Source organism: Lissotriton helveticus, chromosome 2_2, assembly GCF_964261635.1.
Source record: "Lissotriton helveticus chromosome 2_2, aLisHel1.1, whole genome shotgun sequence".
Lineage (NCBI taxonomy): Eukaryota > Metazoa > Chordata > Amphibia > Caudata > Salamandridae > Lissotriton > Lissotriton helveticus.
In genome coordinates, this window is record NC_136060.1 from 250,781,615 (window position 1) to 250,801,355 (window position 19,741).

The 19,741-nt window shown below is 42.7% G+C and overlaps 1 protein-coding gene across 1 annotated transcript in view; it reads left to right on the forward strand.

The window, feature by feature from the left end:
• Window positions 1-19,741, forward strand: part of SEL1L3 (SEL1L family member 3) — a 684,155-nt gene that overhangs the window by 253,786 nt on the left and 410,628 nt on the right. The window contains exons 8-10 of the mRNA XM_078678371.1: window positions 6,203-6,335; window positions 6,755-6,898; window positions 8,123-8,334. Coding sequence (XP_078534497.1) covers window positions 6,203-6,335; window positions 6,755-6,898; window positions 8,123-8,334 — 489 coding nt within the window. The remainder of the gene's footprint in view (window positions 1-6,202; window positions 6,336-6,754; window positions 6,899-8,122; window positions 8,335-19,741) is intronic.

Consider the following 19,741-nt stretch of genomic DNA (forward strand, 5'->3'; position numbering starts at 1 on the left):
TTTTTGGGGTCAAGTTTCACTACTGTGAGATTTGTGGTGCTTACTTCCTCTTAGTGAATTTCTTCTTCCGTGTACCCCACGCTGGTGCTCTGCCTCTTCCTCTTCCGGCCCCACCCAGATCTCTGTGTTCTTTGGTGGCTTGTTCCGGTGGCTTGTTTTTGCCTCCCCTCAACCCAATGGATTAAACAGTGGGGAGGAACTAGCATGGCATTTGGGGGTCTAATAGAGAGATGAAGCGCTGAAGAATACGGTTAAAGTTCAGGATTAGGTTTAAACATCTAAAATTGTGCCATAGTGAAATTTAAAAACTGATGGGTTATTTGAATGCAGTTTCAGAATAGATTGGGTTGTAAACGGTGTGACTGAGTGAATGATACAAGGCAGTTTTTATATATGCATATAGATATCATAGGTTGAGGAGTCCATTAATAAAATGTATGAATTTTTGATTTTTTTTTACAAACTGTGTGTATTAAGCCTTATTGTGATATATACTGTATTTAAAATTATAAGATAGTTGCCTGAGAATTTACACTATTATTATGTGTTACAAGCACCCAGTATTGGCATCCATAGTACCCTACTCCTCTCATGAGCAGCATATTTCAACAGTCTATGCAGCATGTACCAAGGAGTCAACATGTTTAATGGGCAGATTCAATTAACTTGAGATCCCAAATGCAGAAATCACAGATGAGGACTACCCTTTTAAGACCTGACTTGATGAACCCACACAAAACAGAGATTTCCTTTTTAATTTCTATATTGGGATGAATATACAACAAACGTCTTCATATGTTTGTAATAATTAATTTTTTTAGTGTGTCATAGAAACCTACTCAAGAATTCAAATAATTTGAGCACGCCTGATGTTGGGTGCCAATTGTCAAAGAGAAAGGTACCAAAAGGTGGGTGATGAACTTCAGGACGGCAATGGAGCCAAAACAACTGAGAGATGTTTCACGGCCATGACCCAGTGTCTGCAGAGATGCTATATAGTCAGTACCTCCTAGAACCCCCCGCCAAAAAACTGGAAGTGTCCGTCAGCTAGCCTGTAGGATCCTGTTCTCCAGACACACCATTCTTGACCATAACTTGAATGTAGCTTTATAACCCACTGCCAAGGACTATACTTCTTGTTAAAGGCTAGGAACCTGATGGGAGAGGACCTTTAAGAATGGATATAGACTGAAGCAGAAAGGCTATAAGGCTATTCCAACATTCTACCCACAAATGCTCTAAATTAACGAAGGAGAAACATAAAGACAAACATTGGTATGTTGAAGCAGAAGGCTTATACCAGCCATTATAGGCCTGGAGCCTCTCCATTGTCTTCAAAGGAGCTCCCAACATTCCAATGTTCTAATGAGGGCTTGAAGTCTGCATTTCCGAGTATTGGCCCTTCATTAGTGAGATCTTTCCCACTAGTCATAACACCTAGACCTATTATTCAGACTTCCTTTTACTTTCTGAATCTCTTCCTCCATATTATTTTTAATTTTTCTCTGAAGCTCGTGTTTAACGATTGATCCTATATCTTCTCAATAATTCAAACTTATCTCGATTTTTTTTGTCAGGTTTCTATATTCTTAACTGATATTACACATCATATTTTTCAGTAAATGTCTTCACTTGGTTTGACGGTCAGAATATTCTTGTTATAGAGGAAGATATTCAGAAAGTAAAAGAAAACACTGCTTCAGGCTATTTACGAATTCTAGAAGAAATAGTTAGGAATATTTGATATCCTCAAATCAGAAAAATTGGAAGTGCACTGTTATACAAAAGATGAATTGTGAAGATCTATTCAGCTGAGAAATCAAATAACATTCAAGAAATACTTGATTCATTTAGGCAGTGAAAGACACATATTATGTTATAGAATGCCTCATGGAATCTGTGAAAACTTAATTTAATACTGGCTAAACATCCTGATGAAGGTGAGAAGTCGCATCCTGCTGAAACTTTGTGAAGATAGTCTATAAAATAAAATAAACTGGCCTGTAACATGCAGGAGAGCTGTTGATAATCCTGATTTGACATTAAGGAATCAACAAAAAACTTGTGTGAGTCATTTCTCCCTGCCCAGTATATACTGAAGGATTGCATGACTGCAATTGCATGTCTGAGTAAGTTAAATTAGTCATTATAAAGCCTTTGTGGTATATAGACATGTCATGTGTATAAAAGCAGAAATATAAGGAGTGTATGTATGTGATAATTTCAATATATTGTTGTTGCAAAGTCATCCTGTGCCCTGGGCACCCCCCAACTTTTTGCTGACTGATACTGGTGGTAACTGACTCTGACTGACCCTGGGCTCTGCCTACCCAGGCCCAGGGCCAGTGCTATTCTGAAAGAGACACATTAGAATCCAGTTAAAATACCTACATACACTAGGGTACACAATGCTATAGTGGGGTACCCCTGTGATTGGCATGACCTCCCCTATAGGACCCTCGTATATAATAGGGCAGGGGGATTGAAACTACCTAGAAGTCCCCAGTGCCCTGGGGCATGGCAGTTTAGAGGCCAGCAGACTTTTTCTGCACTTGCATGTGTGCACTGCTGAAGCCTGAGGTCAGTACAGCCCTGGTTGCCAGGACAGCTTTTAAAAAGTAAATTGTGCCCAAATTCGACTTTGGTGTTTGGGGCACTTAAAAATTGATAACCTACAATGTTGTGGCATATTAGGGACCCCCAGGGTCTCCCCAAGGTATCCCAGGGGTGGGGGGTCAGGTATGTATAAGCTACACCCTTATAAAATGAGTTTTATATGCCTGGGTAAAGTGACATTTTACATTTCACTCCCCACATTGTGGTAAAGTGCTGCTCAAATTCGACTTTGATGCTAGGAGCACTGTGGAGGGAGAATCTGCAATATTTCTACAGATTCAGACCCCTAAAGTCTCCCCTAGTTGCACATGGGGTGGGGCTCCTGTAGATATAAGGCAAGTACTTATAAAATATGTTTCTTGTAATGGCCCAAGTCATTTTTCCCATTGTAAATCCCCTGTTGCATAGGTTAACATGGTAGGAAGGGATTGATTATTAACTCTTGATAGGAGAGGGATAGAAATGCCATTCAAAGACTTCCCAGAATGGTATTAAGAAATCCAACAATATCTTGTTGTTGAATTTCTCCTAAAGTGTACATGCAAGAAGTTATATGACTTTCTTGTTTGTTAGTTCAAATTCAGCCTTTCAGTGGTCTGCCCTGATTGGTCCGAGTTAAGTGGATTAGTCAGGCTGCCTTGAAGAGGTGATCAAGAGCCATTGGGGTTAACCAGCTCTGCTGGCAGGGCAGTGTGCTGTTCCATAGGAATGCCAGACCAGGGGGAGGAGTCGTAAACTGTGTTCTTCAAAGAGGAGAGTAGAGACCATTGGCATTTACAGCTCTGAACTTCCCACCTTAGGCAGATGTTATGATTAAGGAAGGTATGAGCAGATACAGAGGGGAGAGTCTAAGTAAATTAGCCATCCTGGGGGTGGGGGGGGGTTTAGCCAGCTCTTACCTCCTCGCTGGAAAATCAGCCAATATGGATTTGGAAGGTTTGATGCACTCTGGGACAAAATAATGCCACACTCTGCAGGATGTGGTCATATCCTGGAGGAGCTACCCTGCTCCCATTGGTCAGAAGTGACCTTCTGCTTGACCCAGAGAACTTGGAATAAGTATCTGAGAGGGGCAGAGCCTTCCAGATCTGCTGCTTGAAACTTACTAAAGCAAGAAGTGCCCTGTTGAAAAGTTTTGATGTGCAGAGATTTCTAAGGCCTGTCCTCTAAAGACTGCACCATCTGAAACTACAGCCCTGTGGATTATCTTGCTGGAAAAGAACTAAAGAGTAGACTCCCTGAAAGCTACACGTTAACAGAGGTCATCTGGAACATCACCAACTAAATCTACACCTTGGAGAACCATCAGTGGATTTTTAAGGGTTTTGTACCAGTGGATTGTGGGAACTGACATCCTCACCTTTCAAGGACCATCTTGGAGGTTCCAGACCCTTGGAGTGAGTTTGAGACACTTTGGGACCCCTTGAGGAACTTCAGGAAGAAGGTCAAGAAGTTTGGAGAACTTTGGACCAACTTTGGAAAAAAAGCTCCACAGAGGGACCGACTCAACCTGGCCAGCCAGGCCGCCTGCCTTCAACCGCGAACCGCCCAAGCCATCCAGGTTCATCCTGCTAAAAGCTCCATCGCTCCAACCTTCAGAGATTGACCGGGACTAGAAGAAAACTGAAGCCGGCGAACCCTCACCGGATCCGGCTACATGAGGAGCATCAAGAGACCCCACAAGAAAATGCTCCAGAAAAGTTTCTAAGTCCGCTCGTAGAAAAGGTGACCGGGAGCAACCGCGAAAGCCAAGCCACCTGCCTTCCATCGCGTGCCGGCCTGTATTTTTGGTTGCCCCGCTGAAGCGATCTTGAGAAATGTCCTAAGTCTCCTCCAGGGAAGTTGATCGGGACCTCGTCACAAGTCAAGCTGGTGAACCCTCACTGAATCCGGATTGGCTGGGAGCTTCGAGGGGCCTCGAGGAGAAAAGTGCCAGAAAAGTTTCTAATCATGAAGGTAGAAACTGAAACCGGGATCTGCTGTGAGCTGAAGCCATTCAGGGCTCCATCGCACCTGGCCTGAAACTTTGACTTTGGCCCGGTCTATCGCGAGCAGGTATCACAATATTGTGCTATAATCTTGTAAGTGCTATATTTGATTACATTTTCTCCGGTTCCCTGCAGTGAATTTTTGTTGTTTTGGTGTCATTTTAAAGATAAAAATATCTCCTATGTTTATAAATTGGTGTTGGACTTTTATTATGTGTTGCGTCTTAGTTATGTACTGAAATTGTGTTTTCAAATGCTTTACTTACCTGTCTTTGAAGTTAAGCCTGTCTGCTCGCAGCCACGTTACCAAGGGTTGAGCATAGGAATAATTTTCTAAGACCTATGCTGAGTCCTACCATGTGTTAGTGGCCTTATTGCCAGTCACAGACCTACATTTGCCCCTACCAATAACCCACTTTCTAACAATTGTGAACTCTTTTGTAAATTGTTTGTATAATAATGAATAAGCTATTAGGGATGATATGGGGTGGGTGGTATTCCTTATGTCAGACCTATGGTATTTATTCTAGTTTATGAAATGAGGAGTGGAGACTTACTGATGTAAATTAAGAAATATGTTATGTGTCTATTACTCTTCTTTGATAAAGGTCTGCTATATAGGATCATTTCAATAAAAAGGCCTAACGTAGCACAGCCCAAAAGATTCTGGATCATAGTTTGCAGATGACTCTCAATATTCTAGTAGATACCTTTACATGTGGAGTGTTTTTGGATATCTCAGGGTTGGTATACCTTATAAAATTAGTTAGGATTCATTAACAAGCAGGTTTGTGGGTATTCACAAATATATTTCTAGTAGTTTACCTGAAAAGCTGTACAGCTTTGTATTGGTTAGGACAGGAATACATTTGATTTCAGGGTGAGAAAAGAGAAAACTTGCTTCCTAAATTGAGTGTGCTCAGAAGAAAAACATTTTCCACATGGAGTAATAAGAAAGTTCAACAGTGCAAATCCAGTGACATATATGACTATTTGGAAATATACAGATGCTACTTTATGAATGTTACAACATATGTTTACCTGGAATTCCAAGTATGTCAACCATTTCCACAAATGTAAGAGGAACCCTCTGGAAGTAAATTTCTGATTTTCATGGTGAATTGGACTCTCAAGTATCTCCCGTGTTATCCAGTGACTGACCAATTTAATTTTCAAGTTTATCCCACACAGTTTGTCTTTTCCCCTTTAAGAATCAGAATACGAATAAGAATAATAAGTATTGTTATTATTCATATAAAAAGGCTTCCCATTCAGACCAAAACATAGAATGCAAATACTGCTGCTTCTGCTACTACTACTATAACAGTACTACTACTAATAATAACAGTAACATCAATAAGTTTGCCATTCATGATCGTGTCAAAATATTTTTTCCAAGGATATGAGTTGAAAATGTTTTCAATGGTAAAGACAATTTATCATTGCACTAATAGTGCAGATAATCTCAAACTTGCACCTGAAAGTTACTTTGTGGTTAGTGAGACCATTTTCTGCTTTACCTTGAATCTTCAATATGATATTGTTATCTCACTTCTTACTACATAACCTCTTCCCATTTGCTTATTTTATTTCCCTAGATTAGTAATCCTCATTTTGGAAGAGAAATTGCCGAGAAGATTACTTTATACTATAAAAGATGCTCCAGTATTCAAGACATTGTATATCTGTATATCAATGTTCTGCAACAAGGAAGAACCACAAAAGCAGAGAGTATGTATTGCATTACGGTTGTTCATTCCCTTTGTGGTGACCACAAAGGGATAAGGATGATCGTGGCATTGGTGGGGGCCTGGGGGGGCATGGTTTCTATAGAACTGTTGATGTATCACAGAGCATATGAAGTACATAAATTAACGCAAAAGTGGCAGTAGCAAACTAGCTACACTTACTAATGAGGCTTTCCTTTAATAGCCCAGTGATGCATGAATACATGAAACAGGCATGATAATGGATGATTCGGAATGAATCAATTCATGGGGTTAAGGCTCTAAACAAGATACAAGATACAAAAGTTTGTTCTCTGAAGTCAAGTCTCCCTTGGTTGTTTGAGTGAATCAATGTATTTGCCAGTTCATCTCGATGGATCTGACGGAGCTAATTGATTCTGTAAATGTTCTTTCTCTCAACAGGAACGCTTGACTACTATTCTGAACTGGACCGCCAATATGGAGAAAAGCCTGTGTGTCCTGCCTTTCCTTGGGGAAAACAACTGGCAGACAAATACAGTAACTTGTTAAACCTTCTGCGGGAGATTGATCTGGAAACAGCACTTGGTAAACATGATTCATATTCTCTGCACCTATAAATCCTCACTAATATTCCTGTCCTTGGTGTTCCACAAAAACCTGCCTTTCACCCTCTCCATATTTGTTTATACACCACTTTACAACATTTCTACAAGAAATACACTCTCCTCTTTTTTCTATTGCATCCATGCTTATGACACCCAGGCCATTTTCTGTATTCCTACTTTCTCCATTGACCTGCAGTTGTGGGCCACAGATTGCTATTTGGCAATCCTTCATTAGATGACTCTTTGATCCTTCATGCTCAGCTCAGCTAAACTAAGACTCTGTATTGCCCCTTCTCCACTGTGCTCTGCAGGCTCTCTGACCCTATCTTCTTCCATCACAACACCAACATGTGCTCCCATTTGACTAGAAGTCTTGGTGCCCATTGCAGCTAATTCTTTGCACCTCAGATTCCCCCATCTAAAAGCTGCCATAGCAACCAGTTGCCATGCATTTACCGTCAGGAAAATAAACCCTTCCTTTAATCTCACCCCACTAGCACTCTTCAATTCACTTCTAGCAAACCAAACACTCGGAACAGACACCGGGTTTGCCTTTCACATTACCACTTGGCATCCCAGGATATGGCAATCAGCTTTGCTACCAGAACATTGTTTCACCTACTCAGACACACTCCCCTTCTAATAAGCATTGCCTAGACGCATGGATGATGGCTACTAAATAAACCATCTTCAGACTCCTAACTTAATCATCCAAGCTCCCCCAGCGCAGTGGGGCTGTCCCACTGCACCCTGGCACACATCTCCTCTTGCAGCTATCAACCCCCTCGCCTCTCCCAAGCCACCCTTGTGGGAAATACACATTCAGGTCTTTTTGTGTATAGGGGCCACTTGAAAACATAAAGGCCTCTTCATATATATCTCTTATTCTGCCTAATCCGAAGTGAAATTTCCATCACTCCTCTATCATTGATCTCATGCTCGCTCACAACCCTGGCGGCTTCCAGACACATCACTGCATAAAGTGTGTAGGATAAACCTGAACTGTCCACCAATGATAAAATATATTGCTTTCCTTTACGTTCCCCAAAGAATATTGATTTATATGTATCTGCATGTGCTGATGTGCTAAGTACAACATTTCTGGTGGAAATGGTATGTATTTACTTTATAAATAAATACATAGATAAATATTGTTTTTTTCCAAACCAACAGTGCTTTCTAATTTAATCCTGTTTTGTTTTAGTATCAGAGAATCCCCTGGATAGTGCACGAGAAATAGGCGAAAGGATGTTTAAGTATATTACTAAGAAATTATCACGCTCGGATGGTTTGGAATATTTGAACTCCTCTATTCCTACACTTGTGGAATCCAGCTGCTGTGGATACCATAAAGCATCACACTTGCTTGCAGTCATGTATGAAACCGGACTAACCGTGTCTGCAGATTCTTTGCAGGTATTTTATCTTAAATGAACAGATGTGATTTGTTATTTTTTAAATATATTTCAGGCGCAGCTCTACAGTCAGATCAATATCTGCATTGCATTGCACTTCTGATCACAAATAATGGAACAAATGTATGTGGGAGTGTGCTGACCAATAGGGGCAGCCCATTCCCAATTTTATCTTCAGTAAAACACAAACTTGAAATCTCCGATACCATCACCCTTCACAATATTGACACTCTATGTTTAATCTCCTATTACCCACAGGCTATTTTATATTTAGGAATTACAGAATTGACAAAGTTGGAGGAGGTGTTGCAGTCATCTTTAGAAACTCCTTTCAACTTTTCATATCAGCCCCTTCCACACTGTTGAATGCTTATCTCTTGAGCTTCAATTACACCACCACTCACCCCTCAGATTCCATGCCATCTACCACCCGCCTTGTAGCGGCCTTTTGTTTATGGAGGAACTTACTGACTTCATCAGAGACCAATACTCGCAAAGTGACAATCAGACCTTCGTTGGTGACTTCAAACTCCACTGGGGCTTACCGCAAGACTCTTCTGCGAACTCGCTGGCCACCTTCCTCTCTGCAAACGATCTTATCCAACACTGCACAGAATCAACACACTCTAGGGGCTCAATCCTGGACCTTGTTATTTCTAAAGCAGGCATGCTTTCTATCACTACCCCTATTCATGTAGACTGGTCTGACCACCTCCTCATCTCTTCACCAATCACACTCTATAACTCTTGGCCAACCTAAGAGGGCTACATCCTGGTTCCGTGACGCTAAAAATATTGATGTCGGTTCCCTCTGTGACAAACTCACCTCCCAATGCCTCACAGTCCTTGCAGTCGAAATCAATAACGTCGCTCCTCTCCAAAGCAAAAAGATAAGGCCCACTCCCTCGGCACCTTGGTTCAACAAATCCCTCTATGAAGAAAGAAAGCACCTAAGATTCCTGGAGAAACAATGGAGGCAAGCGCCCTCCACCGATAATTTGGCCACGCTTCGTTCAGCAAGATCCAAGTACCACAAGCTCATCTTCCACTTCAGAACCCTTCTTGACTCAGCCAAAAATAGACCCAAAAAACTATTCAATCTCATCAAGAATCCTAACTTCTCTCCCCCAACCTCCAAGTTGGAGGATTCTACAAAGAAAGCAGCGGATATCACTATATTCTTTGATGTATAAGGGAAATCACTGGTGGATCAGGTCGCTCATCCTACCCCTCCAGAGGAGTGCAAATCCTTAGCCATTTGGCAGAACTTTGACCCCCATCTCTGAAGATGCCCTCCTCAATTGCATCCTCAAAACAAAGCCCTCCAACCATTCTCTTGACCCCATCCCTAGTGCCATTGCCATTGACTTCTATACCGATTCCCTTTCCTATTGGACCACTCTGGTCAACCTCTCCCTCTGTCAAGGCTCCCTTCCGGTCTCCTTCAAATTGGGCAGGTCACCCCTCTGCTTAAAAAACCCACTGATGATGCGAATGACCTCAACAACTTCCGCCCCATCACTAACCTACCCTTTCTTGCGTAGATCACATAAAGATGTATAGCGAAACAACTCTCTTGTCATATCATGGACAATGATCTTCTTGACAATTGTCAGTCCGGCTTCATCCAAAACTGCAGCACTGAAACAGCCCTGCTGCAAGTGATTGATGACGTGCTGCGGATACTCGATTCGGGGGGTCCTGTCTTCTAATTCTCCTTGACCTTTCTGTAGTCTTTGACACGCTCAATCACAACACTCTCCTCAACACTCTTCAACAGAGAAAGGGCATGGAGGGCACTGTGCTTAAATGGTTTGCTTCCTTTTTCTATGATAGATCCCAAATGATCAAAACAGCGAACAGTCTTTCATCTCCTTTGGCGGTAGGTCAAGGTGTTCTTCAAGGCTCTATACTTGCAACCACATTGTTGAATCTCTGTTTAGAACCACTGGGAAATCTCCTAAGTAAATCCGGGATCCACTATCATCTCAATGCAGATGACACTCAAATCTACCTCAAGGTTGCCTCCACTCATGATCTCGCCATCCTAAGCTCTACTCTCAACTCCATTCAAAACTGGATGTCAACTCAGCAACTGATTCTGAATCCCTCACAACTGAATTCCTCCTCCTCTCCTCCTCACTTTCTCCTCCCCCGGTTCAATCATGGATGGATCAAATGAATCTACTTGACAATAAACCCATCATTGTCGACAGCGCAAAATCCCTTGGTGTCATACTCGACAAAAAACTCAATCTAATCTCCCACATTAATTCCATTGCAAAGTCTGCTCGATACCAACTGCGCCTTCTTTGGGGAATTCGTTGCTTCTTTCCGGAGCAAAACCTTAAAACCCTGGTCCAATCGCTGGTCCTCTCTAGACTGGACTACTGCAATTCTCTTCTTACTGGCCTCCCCAAATTCCACCTGTCCCCCCTTAAATCTGTTCTCCTTTCAGCAGCTTGTTTCATTTATGGGGCCAAAAGAAGCGACCACATCACACCCATGTTATCCACCCTCCGTTGGCTGCCCATCGAGGCTAGAGCTATCTACAAGACTGCCTATATCACCCACAAAGCCTTGCACTCCTCCTCTCCTCGCTACCTGGCGAATAAATTTAAACTCTCTGGAGGCTCTAGACCATCACGTAATGCGGAAAATTTACTGCTTGAACCTCCCACTTTCATGAAGGAAAGATCGATGGCCCAATCCTTTTCAGGCAACACAGTGAGAATCTAGAACTCACTTCCGCCTCAGCTCCGAACGGATGTATGATGGTACAACGCAGGTTGTACACCGCAGTACTATACAACGAGGGTTTTCCAACGCAAGTCGTTACCACAACTTGCGCTGTAGGGTGCTGGACTTAGGAATAGTAAGAATGGTTTCTCTATTCCAACACCAGCCTACGTACAGTAGGGAAGGTGTTGGAATGGTAAATGTACCATTCCTTAGTCTAGAGCGCCCTCCAGCGTAAGTCGTGGTAACGACTTGCGTTGTAAAACCCTCATTGTAATGGCACTGCGGTGTAAAACCCGCGTTGTAATAGATGTTCCCCGCTCCGGACCACCACCTCCTCCCAGGCCTTCAAAACTGACCTCAAAGTTCTCCTCCTCCAAAGACACTTCCAAATTTAATTCACGCCCTCTCTATTATCTGAAGGAAGACCTTCCATTATAGAAAATTCTATTCTCCATGACTATGGAAGTGCCTTCCCAATGTGTTCTTGTGGTTGTAGTGTGTGCCATTTATTGCAGTATTATCCTTCTACCCGTGTTTGGTACTCTTTTGTAACATGCACACGTCACTTTTCTGTTGTAACCCCCTGTTTGCTACCTCTTACATTTTGTTTGCTTTAGATACTTTCACAAGTGCCACCATTGCCTACATAACGTTCTTGTGCTTGAGTGTCTGCCATTTATTGCAGTATTATACCTCTACTGGTACTTTCTACGCTTTTGTAACTTGCACACATGTCACTTTTTCCTCCTGTATTGTACCATTTGCTACCTCTTGTATTTAGTTTGCTCACAATTGTCACTTTTGCCTCATGTAACTTAACGTTTGCTTTTGTAATTTGTTCACTTGTAATTTTCTCCTCATGTATCATTACTGTTCCTATTGTGAAGCACTCTGACACCTTCGGGTAAAGTCCGCGCAATATAAAAACGCATAAATAAATACTAAAGTATTTCCTTTAGAATTCACCTCCAGAAAAGTTGATCATCTAGCGTTATGTGGCCTCAGCTCTCACAATACATTTGCTCTACCCAACAGCCTCTTGGAGAAGAGCTAATCTACCCCTGACTTGTTAGATTTTTGAATAATTAAAATTCACTTGCACTGATTGGCTTTGCATTGCATTGCTACTCAACTGCCAAGGACTGAGTGGATAAGCTTGATCTTCTTTCTCAAAAAGGGATGTTCTACAGATTTGAGTGATCCCTGTTACTTCAAGAACTATGGAAAAATTCTTACTGTGCAAAAATAGGCAATTATTACACTATATCTTGTCTACCAAGTATGTATATTGGAACAGGTGAAACTAATACTGTGATCTTTGGGCTATGGAATGTGTTCATATCATAGATTCACACATTGACACTTCATGAAAGGTTTGTTGGAGATCATTTAGGATCCATCACATGTTACTGTGATCAACATATATACATGTATGCCATCACACAGGGCTCATGGGGCCATTGCCGACTTTGGAGCTGGGGAACAAGGTTCGAGTCTCGGCATCGGCTCAACATCCTGTGATTCTGGGCAAATCACTTAATCAACCTGTGCCTACCCAAAATTAATGTGTCCTTGTGTAATGTAACTTGTGCTCATGTAAAGCACTCCAATATCTTTGGGTCGAGTTCGCGCTACAAAAAACTGAAAAAAATACCAAAGGGACCTAATGTTACAGGGCCATTACTTTGTGACTTTAATGTAGTACCCATTGCATCTTTGACATCAGCTACTTGAAAGAAGAAGCCTTAAGTACACCCTAGTAATGCCTCAACAGTAACTATTTAATTAAGTAATAGGATCCTACATTTTACATCTTCTGTGACCTTTGGCCCTCTTTCACATGGGTAATCAACTTCCATACATTTTTATCCATCCTGCCTCACTGAAAATAATACACTTACAGGCACCACCTTTGCTACAAAACATGAAAAATGTGAAAAAGCATACTTTCCATCTACTGTGACCTCCGGCCTTCCCCACATATATGTAATGAACTTCCATAAATGTGGACCCATCCTACCTCACTAAGGACGCGATGTAGGTAGTAGGGAAATACCGATTCCTAAATACCGAATTTTACCGATTCGGAATTTAGAAATCGGTATTTCAGATGTAGGTAAGAATTCGGTAAAAAATACAGAATTCTTAATATTCGTTATTACTGAATCAGTAATTGAGATTCAGTAATAATGAATACCTACCCATTCATCCCTATGGGCTTGGAGGCCCACAGGAATGAATGTGAAGATATTCGGTATTACCGATTCGGTATTACCGAATCGGTAATACCGGTAGGAATTTCAAGGGTGCCAGGGTGTCCAAAGGACACCCTCTTGCACCCCTGAAATGTGCATGTGTTCCTTAAATGCAAGGCCAAAGAGTAATCAGTATTAAGGAATCGGTATTTACCGATTCCTTATTACCGATTCCTTCCCTACATCCCACATGGCTAAATACAAGTCGGTTGCGGTGAAATTTAGCAAATTTCACCGTTACCGACCGTTATTTGCCCACCTACATCTGGCCCTTAATCTAATACTCGAGGGGGTAGTATGTCCCTACTTCCAGACTCCACCTTTGCTGCAAAACATGAAAAATGTGAAGAAGCATCCATTTGGTGGCTTCTACTGAAATAAATCTCTGTAATGAAGGAAGGGCTAGATTATATTAAAAATGGACATCCTCTCTAACTGACCTAATTGTAAGATTCACAACACTGGATAATTGTCAAGTATAGTCTTCTCCCTAACCCTAAAGTTTTTCGCCCATATGTAGTCTTTCTAGAGCTATACCTTAGTGCTAGCATCTTTCCTAGAGTGACAATAGAAAGGGATGTAACACAGAGGGCTTACCACCCCTAAGTTTGAATGGCAGCTTCTGACTGTGAAACCTAGGACCTTCAGAGACTCTGGATGAGTGGGCACATGGAAGTATGCACCTTTTCAGTCCAGAGTTACAAGAAAATCCCCCTTGGAGCTCAGAGAATTACATTCTGGAGCAATAAAATGTTGAATCTCAGGTACTACATAGATTTGTTTTTTTGATCCAAAACAAGGCAGAAGGCACCATTTGGACTTCGCCCTCTCGGCAAGGTCACCTCTAAACTTTTTGCCTTCACCCCTCCTGTTTTCTTAACCCATTTGTGTTGGCCTTTAGGGCGCTGTGCCCTTTACCTTTACTAACCAGTGCTAAAGTGGTTATGCCCTCTCCCTAAAACATGGCACATTTGGCTTACACCCAATTGGCACATCTAGTTTGTTTATAAGTTCCTAGTAAAGTGGTTCAACCTGTACTCAGGGTCTGTAAATTTAATGCTTCTAGTGGAGCTGTAGCCCTTATAGTGCCACCCACTTAATTAGCCTTTTAAAACATGTCTCAGGCCTGCTTTTGCAGCCTGTGTGCAGTTTTAAGTTGCCAATTGGACCCAGCAAAATAAACATTTTTCCAGGCCCAAACCGCCCTTTGTAATACATATAAATCACCCCTAGGGAAGGCCCTAAACAGCCAGTTGGGCAGGGTGCAATGTATTTAAAAAGTTGGACATGTATTTTTAAGTTTTACATGTGCTGGTAGTGAAACACTCCTAAATTTGTTTTTCACTACTGCGAGGCCTACCGCTCCCATAGGATAACATTAGGTTACCTTTTTTTTTCTTTTTTGTTATAAATGTGTTTATTGGCATTTTTTCACATATCAGATTACAAAATTTGCTTGGCGCCAGTGAATGGCAGGCATTGCAGTTATAACTTTACAACAAACTTAACGATTAAAACATACGACTGCATTACAGATATAATTACTTAGAAGCATCAACACGTAATTACCTAAACAGTGCATTCTTGCCTTATTATAGAGCTCTTATATTCTACCGCTTTGACTCTCCGATCCCTGTTCTATTTGTACCTCTCATTGCACAAAGCACACAGTGTGAAGCTAGGTGTGTACTGCTGTTATATCTGGGATGGGTGCATTTTCCTCCTCAGATTGATTTGTGCGTATCCAATCTAGTATTGGCCCTCAGATTGCTTTTGGCCAAGAGGCTGTGGGCATTAATTCCCATAATATTGGGAGCTGGGTCTGACAGTAAATGACATTCTGCAACCATTTCCTAATCGACGGGGCATTCGGTTTCTCCCAATGCATAGCCACTCTGTGCTTTGCGAATAGCAGCAGCATGGCATGTAATTTCCTTCTGCCCGCCGGGGTCTCCTTCACATAGCCTAATGTTCCTACCAGTGGGGTGGGTTTAGTTGGTGTCCCCAGAACCTCCCTGATCATATTGAATATGTCTACCCAGTATTTTCCTATGGGAGGGCAACTCCAAGCCAGGTGTAAGAATGATGCTGGTGTAGCCCTACACCTCCAGTAGCCAGCATCTGGCCTTAGTCCCATACGATGTAACTGGGTGGGGATTCTGTAAAATCTATGCTGAAATTTGAAATGGATTAGTCTTTGCTTATAATTAGGAGACAGCATCCATAACTGGCCGCAGCAGAACTTCCACTACTCTCGGACGAGTAGTGGAAGTTCTCTCGGAGTGGGGGTTAATTTCAGTGTTCCAGTATTGTAATGCTTTAGGTATTGTCACCGGAAAAGTATTCTGCATGGTGTTGTATAATCGTGGGATTAACCTGTGCGGCGACGGACCTAACACTGTATGTTCAAGTACGTGCAGTGTGGGCGGGGGGATGGGGAATGTGGTGTGCACCTGTCGGTATGTCGCCCGTATCCGATAATATAAGACCAGCTCTGGGATATAAATCAGCAAATGTATTCATACCTAGTCCTTGCACTAGGATTACATTCCCTTTGTTTTACAGTGGGTGTATGTGAGGGTCCAATGGCATGAATGGGGAATATAGGACCTCTAACATGGCTCTATTCCTCAGGCCTTCCCATCCCCATCGCAGTGTTACTACTGTATCAATTTAATTTCGTGGGCATTTGTATGGCTGATATAGTGCAACCTGGAGTGGGGTCGGCGCAGCCTTGTCCGTCTCCACCGCAACATCTGGCTGGAACAGGACGGGGTGAATCCAGTAATGTAGGCACTGGGCTTGTGCGCAATATGCATATAGGGGGATGTCCGGCACGCCCATCCACCTTGTAACAGGGGAAGCATCAGAAGTTCCCATGATACACAGGCTTGTTTCCTTACTCACACCAAAGATACCAACAAGGAGCACAGTGTTATGAAGAAGGCCTGTGTGAGTGGGAGATTTATGAAAAAATATAGAAATCTAGGCAGAATAATCATTTTAGCTATTGCAATTCATCCTGCCGGGGGCAGTGGTAACCTAGACCAAGTCTCTTGCACTCCAACCATGTCACCGCCCTGCCATAATTCATAGCCCACAGTTCTTGTGTATTTTGGCTCAGTCAGATTCCCAAGTAGCGTACTGGGCCATCCGCCCATTTAAGAGGGTACTCCAGCTGGCAGAGCATTGTGTCTGCCATTAGCGCGAACAGGACCAATTTTGCCCAATTTATCTACACACCAGACAGCCCCCTGAATTTTAGGATTTCCTGCAGCACTGGGTGCAAGTTCTGCGTATAGCGATATGATGAGCCCTGTAGTAGTGAACCCCAGTCCCCTGGCTGCATGGTGCTGCCAAAATCTTGCCGCCAGTGGCTCCATAGCAATGGCAAATAGCAGGGGAGATAGGGGACATCCCTGCCTTGTGCCGCGGGTAATTGGTAGCTGCAGGGAGATTAGACCATTTAATCTAGGCTGGTGGTAGGAGATGTATACAGCAACTTTAGCTGGTTTATATAGGTTGGGCTGAATTCCAGTACTGCTAATATAGAGATCAGATATTGCCACTTCAATGAATCAAAGGCCTTGGTAGCATCTAGATGCGCTGCCAGGGCATGCGAGTGAGGGTCTAAATAAAGCAACAGCGGGAAGAAGATGCGTAAGTTGTGTGTCGTAGATCTGCCCTGGATGAAGCCGGACTAGTCAGACCTAGCGATCAGGGGAAGCAGGGGCTGCATCCTATTTGTGAGTAATTAGCATAATTTTTTGTATTAGTATTTATCAAGGAGAGGGGGCAATACGAGTCTCTCTCAGTGGGCGCTTTCCCTGGCTTGAGTAATGAAATTATGATTGCTTTCTGCATTGTTGGGGGAAAGATCCCAGTTTCCTGTGCCTCACCATAAACTGCCAGGAGTTGGGGTGCTAGCAGGTCTGCATAACTGTTGTAAAAGGCATCCGAAAGGCCATCTGAGCCCAGGGCTTTGTCAGAGTGGAGGCCTTTTATTACTTGTCTAATATCTTCCACAATGTAGGGTTCATCTAAATAGGCCCTATGCCAACTACCCAGCCACAGCAGCTCGAGGGAATCTAAATAGGCCAGCAAGTCAGCAGATATGGTGCAAGGAGTGGATGTGTATAGTGTGGTGTAGAATTTTGTGAACTGAGTACTTCCTGGGGTCCCCTGGCAGCTTTACAATTGTCATCTAGGATCTCTGAAATGAACATAACATTATTAGGTGTGGGTAGCCTGTGTGCCAAGGTTCTGCGTGGCCTGTCTGCTTTTCTGTACCGCCTGGCCCAAACATATTTTCCCATAAATTTCACCTCTCTCAGTGCCTCCTCTTCGTATTCTGAGATTTGTTCCCTTATTGCTCCCAGTAGATTAGCATCTTCATTACAAAATACTTTATTTAGATATATAAAAACATATCTTTAAAAAATTCTTCCAGCACATTGATACAATCTTACAACTTAAAGGAATAAAAAAATAAAAAAAAATAAGAGCAAAATAAAATGTGGCCTGCTTAACAGTGCTTACAGCAACGTGGCAATTTAGAAATTAGCGCTCCCGGAAAATGCAGATGGAGTTAAATACATTTTTCTGCACAATGGTCCAATTTTCCTAGAAGACTATAAGCATGCTGAACGAATTTGGCCAATTTTATGTTTAAAACAGTGTTCTCTGAGGACAGAGCAGCAATAATGGCGTGTCTGCAAGACCGAACTCCCAACCTGTTCCATTCCGGCCTGAGTAGGCGTTTGCGTTGGAGGATAAAACAGGGGCATATACAAAGCACGTGCAAAAAAGTTTCGTTTGCTGACCCACACCGTCTGCACGTTTGATCAACCCTTTTTTGACGCCATACAGGGAGATTTTGAAGGAAGCGCCAGTCTCCCAGTCTTAGGGCGATCAGGCATCGCTTTAGGTGATAGGAGAATGTCATTGAAAGATAATTTGCCGGGGATAATCGTTTGTAGCAGTTGATTACTGCCCAAGCATGGCTACGTTTCACAAGGAGAGCTTTGTCCATGATCAGGGATTTCAGTCTTGTAGCTTTTTTGATAGTAATTTTGAAGGCGGTCTGGCTTGGGTTAAGGGCCCAAAGATCCGCAGCAGACATTTGTTGAATGTAATCATTTAGGAGGCGGCCGAATGTTCCCCCCGGATTGCTCATACTGATTTCATTCCAAACCAAGAGTTCCAAAGTACCAGCTTCTGCCTGTCTTAGTTTGTGGATCACGTTAAGGTATGAGCCAACATTAGAGGATTCATAGTTAATTAAGCCCAGCTCTAATCTGACCTGTGCTGGCGAGGAGGAACTCGGCAGGTGAAGCAGTTTCTTATAGAGTTTAGTTGTCAGTTTATTTAAGGATTTATTCATTTTTCCCTTAAAGATCTCTATGCCATACGAAAGTGTGGGCCCGATCTTTGCTCTGAGCACTTCCAATAGGGGCAAGACCGTGGGGCCTGAGAGTCTCCTCGAGAGCTTAGCCAAGGATATCATGAACGCTGTAGCCTTGGCTGCAATCACAGTGCTCTGTTTGGTGAAACTGCCCCTGGAGTCCAAATGGACCCCTAAGTATTTGTACGATTTGCCGATTGAGATGCTTTCTTTGTTTATTGTCCAGCCTCCACCGCTGTAGCGTTTTTTGCCAAACGGAACAACCATAGTTTTTTTCATGTTAATTTCTAACTGATTGTTAACCGTGTATTGCATTAAGTCATCCAGGAGTCTCTGTAGCCCCACTCTGGTGAGACTGAACAGTGCCAAGTCGTCGGCATATAAGAGATTGCATAATGCCGTGCCTCCTACTTTTGGAGGATGGCTAATTACTTTCTCTAGAGAACTTGATAGGTCCGCAATGAATAGATTGAAGAGAAGGGGAGCCAGCACGCATCCCTGTTTGACACCACGAAAGGTCCAAATTTTCCGAGAGAGATGCGCGCCAGACCCTAACTTCAATCGAACCCATGTGTTGGAATACAGCAAGATGATGGGATTCAGGATGTTATCTGGGATTCCCCACTGCTTCAGTTTTTGCCACAGAGCAGCCCTAGGCACCCTGTCAAATGCTGCTTTGAAATCGACAAAGCAGCAAAAGATCGACCTGGAATTTATAAGGGCTTTGTCAATGATGGTGGAGATTGCCAGTAGGTTTGTCATTGTTCCTGATTTGGCAACGAACCCTGTCTGATTTAAAGGAATCAGATTTTTGTCCTTTGCCCATTGTCTGAGATCCTCCAAAATGTGGCCTGCAAAGTGCTTTGCCTCTATGTCCAACAAGGCAATTAATCTGTAGTTGTTCGGGTTGCCTCGTGCTCCGGCTTTAAAGATGGGATGGATAATAGCACCTCTCCAAGAGTCCGGGATGGTTTGGTGGCTCAGGGTGTAGTTAAAGAGATTTGATA